General features: G+C 30.0%; 1 protein-coding gene and 1 long non-coding RNA gene across 3 annotated transcripts; one reads left to right on the forward strand and one right to left on the reverse strand.

Moving 5' to 3' along the window:
* Positions 1-1283: 1283 nt before the first annotated feature.
* Positions 1284-4652, forward strand: LOC140178347 (uncharacterized). Its single transcript, XR_011871237.1, has 3 exons — positions 1284-1629; positions 3222-3736; positions 4269-4652. It is a non-coding gene; the product is annotated as an uncharacterized lncRNA (long non-coding RNA).
* Positions 3026-7974, reverse strand: LOC112743982 (uncharacterized). 2 transcript variants are annotated; one of them, XM_025793431.3, is made up of 7 exons: positions 7914-7974; positions 6684-7739; positions 5985-6143; positions 4966-5139; positions 4780-4839; positions 4236-4666; positions 3026-3813 (listed from the first exon to the last, which is right to left on the reverse strand). In XM_025793431.3, the coding sequence occupies exons 2-7, from the start codon at positions 7717-7719 to the stop codon at positions 3190-3192; spliced, it is 2484 nt and encodes an 827-aa protein (XP_025649216.1). In that variant the 5' UTR covers positions 7720-7739; positions 7914-7974; the 3' UTR covers positions 3026-3189. The 2 variants fall into 2 exon arrangements, with proteins under 2 accessions (XP_025649216.1, XP_072070929.1); XM_072214828.1 differs by lacking the exon at positions 7914-7974 and having other exon boundaries at positions 6684-7908.
* Between the last annotated feature and the right edge of the window lie 1814 nt (positions 7975-9788).

Raw genomic sequence — 9788 nt, forward strand, 5'->3', positions numbered from 1 at the left:
TAATATATTCTGACATCCCCCATCAAACTCAAGTGACAACTTGAGTTTGAAACATATTTAAAACAACGAAATAAAAAAAATGCATAAACTGATAGAATGGGTGCAAACGGAAATGTTGGAAGGAAGCACAGATGAACTGCCGCTGTCTGAAAGAAGTGCAGTCAGAACTACCGCAAGGAAATGGAGACGGAACTGTCACAAGGAAACGCAGACAAAACTACCGAAAGAGAGCGAAAACTATATGATTTCTCCATGAGAATAGGTAAGCAGCGGATGATAATAGTGTTTGATCATTCGACTTGGAAAGACACAAGATAGAGAGAATAGGCTAGTCGGTGAAGTGAAAAAGCATCAAAGAAGTGATAAAAGACAAGGAAAATGGAATAGAGGAAAAGTGTGAAAAATACGGTGATTTCACCAAAAGAAAAACAACATATCCTCTTCAAGGAGGATATTATGGCTCTGAATCCTCTGATACCATATTAGAACAAACTAAGAGACTAAACTGGAGAAAGGATTTGTGTATTATTAAGTGTATTCAGGTTATCTAGAATGATACAATATAAAAGGATATTTATAGGTGTTAAGAGAATCGAAATAATAAAAACATAATATTCTATAATAAATATTTAAATATATTAAATAATTTTAATGAATATTAATTGATCCTAATATATTCTAAGATGTTAAACGCCCAGCTTGATTTCATGGCATTAAACGCCACCTTTGGCGTTGCACGCCAAATTGATTGGCTTCTTGAGCGTTGAACGCCCCTCCTAGGTGTTGAACTCTTGAATGTAGATGTCAATTCTTATGTTTTAGATGATGTTTTCTTTGTTTATTTTTTGGTTTTTTTTTTCTTTTTATCTATATTTTATTAAAAGTATTTAAAAAATATATTAAAAACAAAAACCACTCCAAATTAATCGATTTAGATAAAATAAACTGTAATTAATTTAAAATACAAGAAAACTTACTAAAAATAAAAAAAATATATACAAAAAAATGCAAGAAAAATTAACAAAGATACGAACGCATCATTTGGTAAAGGTGTTGATTGTGCATGGTGGGAGATTATGATTGGGTGAAGACCGAGGAATCTGACCTTGTAGGTTGTAGTTATAGCTATAAGTGGATAATGTTTTAGTATAATAGTTTTTTTATTTAAGGACAAAATAGATATTTTAAATATTAAACAATCAATTTTACTATATAATAAGTTATTGTTCCAAAATAAAAATTGATTTTGAAATAAAACGCAACTCATTAATCAAGAGAATAGAATTCATTTCTCTCATAAGAAAAAGTTCCAAAGATGCTTAAAGCAAAAAAGAAAAAGAAAGAATGCAACAGGAAAAAAAAAAAAAGACAAAAGAAACAAGATGATTAAAGACAAAAGAATTAAGAGATGTGATGGTGAGAGGAGGAGGAGGACGTGACAGAAAAGTGGCCGATGAGTCGATGACAGCTGGTGAAAGGAGCACGACAACCATTAGTAGTGAGAGGACACGACTAAGAGAGGAGTAGGAAAACGATGGTTGCGGTTCTCTGTGGCGCGCCGAATTTGACGGGAGGTCAGCGGGTGCCAGTGCAGGAGGGAATCCACGGCAACGGCAGCAGCAAGTGCAGGTACGGTGGAATTCAGCCTAGTTTAGTCAAGTCAGGACAAATTTATGTTTGATTCATGGAAATTGGGTTTAGTTGCGGAGGTTGAAATAAAATTTTAGAGGGGCAAAAAATATAACATAAAAATTTAATAATAATATTTATATTAAAATAAAATTTTTAAATATAATTATTTTTTAAATTTATTATTAATAAAATAATAAATAAATAATTTTATAAATAAAAAATATAAAATAATTTATAATAATATTTTTCGAATATTTAGTGACTTAAAATTTTTAATAATTGAATTTGAATTAAATTATTCAGCAATTTATAATATTTATTGAATTTTTTTATCAATTTATATAAATATAATTATATTAACACTTATAGAATATTTTAATATTTTTTATTATATAAAAATTAAATTAAATAAACAATAAAATATAAAATAATATTGAATTAAATAAATAAAAAATATCTAATTTTTTATATTTGAAGTCAAAAGTAAAAGAAATATTACTTGTTAAATAGAGAGATGCAAAATATGAATAAAAAAACTACTAGTAAAGTACTTTTAAATTATTTGAGCCAACTAAATTATTTTTTATTTTTTAAAAATATACTACTAATTTTTTTTATAATAAATTTGGAGGAGACTATGACCCCATTGTCTCAACTAAGCTCCGTTTCTGATTGAGCTCAATCCATCAAAAATCATAAACATAATATTTAATTTTATATAAATAAATTATAATTTATGCTTAACCATTATAATGCAGGTCCTATATATAATTATAAGTAAAAAGTGTAAGGTTATATTAAAATTAAATATATTATGCATATATATGAAAAAATTGACATGGTTTTACTCATTCAAATTACTCATTTAATATATGAATTCAGATTTAGGCTTAATAATCTTGACTCACAAATTTATAATCTTAGCTCAATAAATTAACTAATTAAACCTCAAATAGCTTGACTAACTTCTAGCTTTATGAATGAGTACTTTGACATTGTCAACGATTTTTTACATGACATAAAGATTAACATAATTGAAAAATAATAAATGGATAATTAACTATTTTTTATTTAATACAATGAAAAACCTTTGAATAAATATATGTCACAGTATCTTTATATATTACTTTGGCAACTAAAATAAATAATGTCATTTTTTAATTATAAATATAAGTACATATTATGCACTCTTTCATGCTATGAATATCAAATCAATTTTGTTAGATAGAGAATAATTTTTGTAAACAAAGTAAACAATAAATTCTAGAATTAACCCAATAAAATAAAAAATATTCTATTTCTAAATTACTTCCTAAATTTTAACATTAAGATAATCTGCACACTTAATGAATTGAACATCAAGTCATTGTTAACTGTGCATGAATAAATCGAATAAAAAAAATAATCATTCAATTAAAAATAATGAATATAATCATTTACATACCTCGTTGTCCTATACTTTTTCATATTCAATTCATGTCATGTATGTGCACTAATAAGGACACCATAATATTTTCCGAGGAAAAAAAAAACAATGAACGATAATAATATTATTAATTAGGCTGGACTCTTCTTCTTCTTCTTCATAGCCGTGAGCAAATTAGGTTTCAACGTGGATTTCAAAATCTCTAAGGAGAGAGTCAACAATGTAGGAATAAGAACCAATACTGGAATAATGGCAAGTGACATCGCTGCAATCACAACACCACGGTATCCCTTGAGCATCATAGAAAGTGCGGAAACAAAAGCTATCATCATGGATGCAACGGAAAAGAAGAGAGTGATAAGGCCAAACAGCAACTTGAGGGGCAAGCTTCTGAGAAAATCTTTTTCGGCATAACGCGATGTAAGGATTCCAATAAAGATTAAGACAGAAGAAGAGGAAGTAATGAGAGATACTGCATCAGCTAAAATGAAGATATTAAAAATAAAAGTGCGTTTTTTTAAGAAAATTGGTATGCCGCTGTTTTGGTCATTTCCTCCCGGGACAGTGAAGGCTGCGGCAAACATGATGGTGATAATGAGAGTGCCCACAAGTGTGAAAGAACCTGCCGTATCTCTTGCCCATTTTTCTCCAGATTTCAACAGATCCTCATGATTTTTGGTAAATACTTCACGGGGCTTCTTACCGTCAGCATTTTTTGCTTCTTTGCACTTGGGAGGCACTATTTCCGCCACCGCCTGCATCCAGTCACAATCCATAGTTTATGTCTCTCCAATTTTCTAAGAGAATTTTTTGTCTCGTCTCCATAGTTGTTTTATGCAGATCAGACATCACTTTTAGATATGCATAATCTTATATTTATAAGAACAATTTTATGTGACCAAGCAATTTTAATATACATAATATTGAGTCAACCAGCTATAACTCAAATAGCATAGTCTCCTCTCCGCATCCAGAGGATTAGGATTGAGACTCGAACCTGCAACTTCTTAGGTGAATATGGGAAGATTATGCCATTTGAGTTATAACTCATTAACATCTGAGATATCCCTTAATCTTTTCTATATGTATGAAGTGTATTTAAAATGTGATTAAATATTTAAATACATAAATTTATTCAATATTATATATATCCAGGAGGAATGTGCAGTTTATTTACCATATACCAATGGAGTTCTCTTTGCATTTGCAGAGCAGCATTGGACCTACTGCCTAAGTCAGAAGAAGGACCTAACTCGGCTGCCAAGTGCAACAAGTTATTGTTAAACACATCTAAACGGGATGCAAACATTTCTCTTCGCCCCCCAATTTCGTGAATGAGTCTATACACCTTCTCTTGACGATTCAAAATCGCATGAGAAAATATGTCTCTTCTGTTTTTGTCCATGGCCCATAGAAGATTAGGGTTTGCATGTCTCATTGATTTAATGATCTCAATAATTCCAGACTTAGCTGCCTGTAACATTGTGTCGTAAGCTGAACACTCATGTATCCTTGCTTCACTTAAACCTGATATTCTCATGCTCAGGCATCTAAGAATCTCAAGTACTAAATGATGGTCCTTTTTCATATCGTATATTTTCTCACTTCCTGAAAGCGTTGAAAATTGAAAATCTTGAAAGGGTCTTAATTATTGATCTAGAGTTATTAGTTACGTAATTACGTTGCTAGTTCTCACATAAGCCAAAGGCAAAAGTACGTACCAGGAAGCTTTCGAAGTATTATAGTTTGAGCGACGTGTTTAACTTGTTCAAGAAGTGCGCCTAATAAAAAAATGGAAAAGAACATACATGAGATTTCTCATTTTAAATTTTGAAGACAATAATATGCATGTATATATATAAAGTATGAATGTACTCATACTTTAAAGTTGCTACGATTCAACTTACTTAATTGTTTTACGAGCAATAAGACTGAAATTGCCCTGAAGATTCTGCCCAAAGGGTGAGTTGCAATAAAATCTGCCCAGCTATTTGAAAATGAGTTATCGTCTTCTGCTTCAGCATATAATAGGATCTTGATTCTTTTCTCATTAAGGACCATGTGTGCCTGTGGCTTCGTTGCTGTGCGAGAAAGAGAGATAGATTAGTATATGGAAATTTGATAAATATAGTATTTATTTTATTAACTCTTTTGTGTATGTATTACAAGAAGAAATATTATAAATTTATCAATTGAATTTGGAAAGGATCAGTTTCACCACGAATTGAATTATTTAATTGGTTTATTTTAGTTGGACGAATTAATACTAAATACTATCTAAATATATTATGTGTGATTAAACAAAGGGATATTGCATGCGTATTATGTAGGAACGAAATAGAAACATTACAACATTTATTTGTTACTTTTGACTACTTTACTTGGTAGGTATAATGTGTTTGGATTGCTAATATTGTTAGACCGTGAACCATCCCAAGAATCATAGAGCAACTTTTATTTGAGAGTTGAAGAGTTGTGCCAATAAAAAAGTATATGTGCAAAAAAAAGTTAACTGGTTTCTTTTTTGTTGTGTGGAATGTTTGATTGAGAAGGAATGAAGTTGTATTTTAGAACAAGCCAGCAAAAGTGATAGATTGTATTGATAGGTCAATCATATACTCTAGAGAGTAAAGTGATAGCTAATCTTATAGTTGTTGATAACTATGCCAGAAATAACTTCTATCAAAAAAAAAATGCCAGAAATAATATAGGAATAGTTTAGGTGTTTTAGTTCTTGTTACTTTATTATTTGTTATGGTTGGTCTGTATGCTCCTCGTGTGTTGAACTTTCTTCTTTTTAAAAAAAAGTTGAGTGTCTTTATTTTGTTCCTTTAAACTTTTCGTTCTTTTGCAACATGTTAGTTAGCTATTAATTAAAGTAGTTTATTTTATAACGAAACGGTTTTTAAGTATAAAAGAAACTCACAATTATATATAAATTGCTGCCACCGACTAAGCTGGATACCACTGGGAAATGATGAAGGCATGTGAGCTAATGCATGTACCAATTGCTGAAGTTCTTTGGGGTTATTAGTCAGAGGTATCTCCTCATAACGTCGGTGTTGGAGCAGTAAGGCGGGAATATCTGAAAATGAATAGAAATAATAACAGACATTTAACTTCTTTTTCTCATAGAAACAATTGTGGTTAGTTTTCACTTATTTCCTAAATTCACAGACTATTTTCTTTTAGTTTCACTCTGTTTTCTTTTTTTCTTTTGAAATAATTTTAACACCACTAACCCAAAACAAAAACAGGAGGGGGCAAGTCATTATGGACAAGTATAACTTTGAAACCAGTCAAACGAACACAAACAAATTGCACACCTAAGTCTAAAACACAAAAAACATAAAATTGTATTTTACAATTAAGAAAAAAAATATTTATACTATTTTTGTGTATATCTCTTAATAATTATCAAAATTGTTATTTTTTACTACATCTTTTCAATTATTTTTAATAAAAAATACATATTAACATTTATTCAAAACAAATATACAATTATATATAAATTGTATTTAATTAAAATTAATAATTAAAACTATTTAAAAATAATTTAATCAAATATATTAAATTCTCTAATGAATTCTCACCTATTATAACAAGTGTATAATATATCACTCACCAAATATTTCAGCAGAGATGCATCGTTTGAGAAGCATAAGGCAGTAGTGGCAACCGTTATCGAAGAGAACGTCAATGGGAGTTTGGGAGAAGAGATACCTAGTCATCTTTTTGTGACCACTCGCTGATGCTAAAAGTACCGGAATCTCCCCTTTGCCTTTGTTAACATCCTCATCCTCAACCCCATCCCCCTCCATTTTCCGATCATTTGCTTTATTACCATCGTCGTGGCCATCCTCCCCCTTTTTCTCGTTTGTTTCACCTTCTTCACCATCCTCATCAGTAGTAGTCTTGTTACCGGTTGATTCAGCATCACCGTTTGTATCATTTTTAGGATCATTTCTAGTTTTTCCGTCGTCATCACCGGCTTTGGTTTGGATGGTTAGCAGCTCCTTTCCCCCTTTACGAACCATCCTCTCTGCCATGTCTACATTGTCGGTTAATTTAGCAGCAAGAGCAAGAGCCGTGTATCCCCTTTTGTCTTGCATCTTCAGCAACCGTTTGTTCCCCATGCTAACCAACTCCTTCGCAATCTCCTCTTGCCCTGAAGCCACTGCAATGTGAAGTACCGTCCTCCCCGTAGAGGATGCAATTTCGAAAATATCATCAGGGTTACTGTTGATTAAAGATTTCGCTTCATCCCACTGGCCTCTCATCACGTTATCGTGGAGACCGTAATAAGATGCTTCACTACCGCCGTGTCCTTGCTCGATATCTGGGAACGCTCTAACGTCCTCGCTGAAGGAGATCTTTAAGTGATTCCATGCTTCCCTGGCTTTCTTGAATGTTCTTATTTTCGACAGATTCTCCGACCCACACGCCAGTTGAATGGCGTGTAAAGCCTTTGCGTTCTTCACTCTCCACTCGTCATCTTTTTCGCTATTGTGATCTGGTTTTTTTGGATCAGCCTCAACAATTCCATGCCAGAGGCCTTGCCCTACAAGATAGTTCTCCACCAGAGCGCTCCAATTCTCGTAATTATCTTTTCTCAGTGCTTCAAGTACGATCCCTGTTGACGCAATACCAGTTCCTGCCATTGTTATATGTCTGATGTGTTCTGCTCATAAAACACAAGATCAATTGACGAAGCTACTAATTAAAGCACTTTCGATGTTCAAAAATTGGGACTTAAAAGAATTTCGAAATCAGTGAATTGATATAACATAAGATAATCAGAGATAGATCAGATGGTAACCATGACAATATATAATTAAGGGGAGAATGATAGTACCTTGGCCTCTTCACTTGGTTGATAACATGAGTGGTGTAGCAAGACTTGGTCCAACGGAAGTCGTATCATGATAGGTATAATCGAAAAATCAATTATTAAATTAATTATTTATATTAAATAAATATGTTAAAATATAAAATATATATAAAAAATAAATTAAATTATATATATTTATAATAAAAATTTACGTGTAGATATTTTTCTGTGAAACTGTTAATTGAAAATAATTTGACATATCTGACTAAATTATTATCTAACGATTTTTAATTATTAATTAATTTACTTTACATGAAAATAATTGTATGTGAAGGTTCACGTATATTTATATAGTATTATTTATCAATTCGATACTCGAAAAATTCAGTCACGGACAAAAATGTCATTAAAAAATGTTATCGATAAAATAGTTCTTAAATGATTTTAAAATACAATAAAAAGAACCAATAAATATTATGTTTTTTGTAAATAACAAAAAAATTTATATTTAGCAATCGGAGCAACATTTCATCTTTAGATTTTTCTTTTTATTTTTAAAAAAAAAATATGATCATTCACAATAATTTTTAAAAAAAAATTATTTGACAAAAAATTACTAAATTTTAAGGATGAAAAATTTTTTATTTTCTAATAATTATTATAAAAATTTGTATCAACATTTGATCTCTAAAATTATTTTTTAGAATACATATTTTAATATTTTAATATCTAAGTTTTTGGTTATATTTTTAAATCTTTTGAAAGTTTATTTATCATTAATATCTTTTGAGGTTCGTTTTGTTAGCGATACAAATTTTCAGATACCATTTTAAAACTTTACTTATATATAAATACATATAGTAATTAATTTGATAATTGATTTTATGTGTATATATCATGCGAATTTTATATTTTGCAAATAATAATGAAATTAAAACAAAACACAAATGGTGGTTTGAAATCTAATATTTAAAAGCAAAATCTACTCTTTTTATAAGTATCAGATTATTTACGTACATCAAAGTTTTTCGCTTATCATTGAAGAAGATGGCAAAATTCGCATAATCATAAATATGTAGATAAAAGTAAATTGATTTGGTTACAAAACGAAATTAAAATACACTTCATAAAATTTCAAATAAAGTGCTCGAAATCATAAAGATAGGAAAGATTTGAAAATAATTAAATAGCAAATGAAATTAATAAAGTAACATAAAAAGAATTAAAGAGTTAGACTTTGTAAGAAAAATAAATTACAAAATCATAAAGAATAAGAAAAGAATGGAGAAAGGTCTATAAAAGAAAAGAATGAAAAGAAACTTACAAAAATTAATTTGAGGCAGACTAAAAACTTTTTTGAAATGTAGGTAAGAGTGGTAAATGGGTCTAAACCGTATAATCTACTAAAAAAGATGGATAAATTGAGTTAGAAAATTGAGACGGCTACATTTCAAAAGTCGATCTAAAAAACAGATTTTAACAGAAAACGAAATAGACTTTTCCGCTTACTATCCCTAAATGTGAGTATGTGAGTATTTTTTGAAACTCATATTTATAGACATCTCTACCTAGTTAATCTCTTCTTGACAAATTTTTATGACAATTACCAAAACAAATAATTATTTGCGCCAAACTCGTCTGACTCTCCTATTCTCGACCACCTCTCGATTCGAAACTTCCTTAAATGTCGCTTCGATAGTATCTTCTTTGATCATATCTAAGTCACCACTCAGACATTGTTGCAATATCGATCGACTAACAACTTTGTTGTCATGTCGATCGAGTAACAATATTTTTTATTATATGTGGTTAAGAAGGGACGAAAATTAACATATATAGTTATTTTTATGTAAAGTTAATAATTAAGAGCCGTTAAATAATAATTTAATCAAATTTATT

The sequence above is a fragment of the Arachis hypogaea genome, chromosome 14 (assembly GCF_003086295.3).
Source record: "Arachis hypogaea cultivar Tifrunner chromosome 14, arahy.Tifrunner.gnm2.J5K5, whole genome shotgun sequence".
Taxonomy (NCBI): Eukaryota; Viridiplantae; Streptophyta; class Magnoliopsida; order Fabales; family Fabaceae; genus Arachis; species Arachis hypogaea.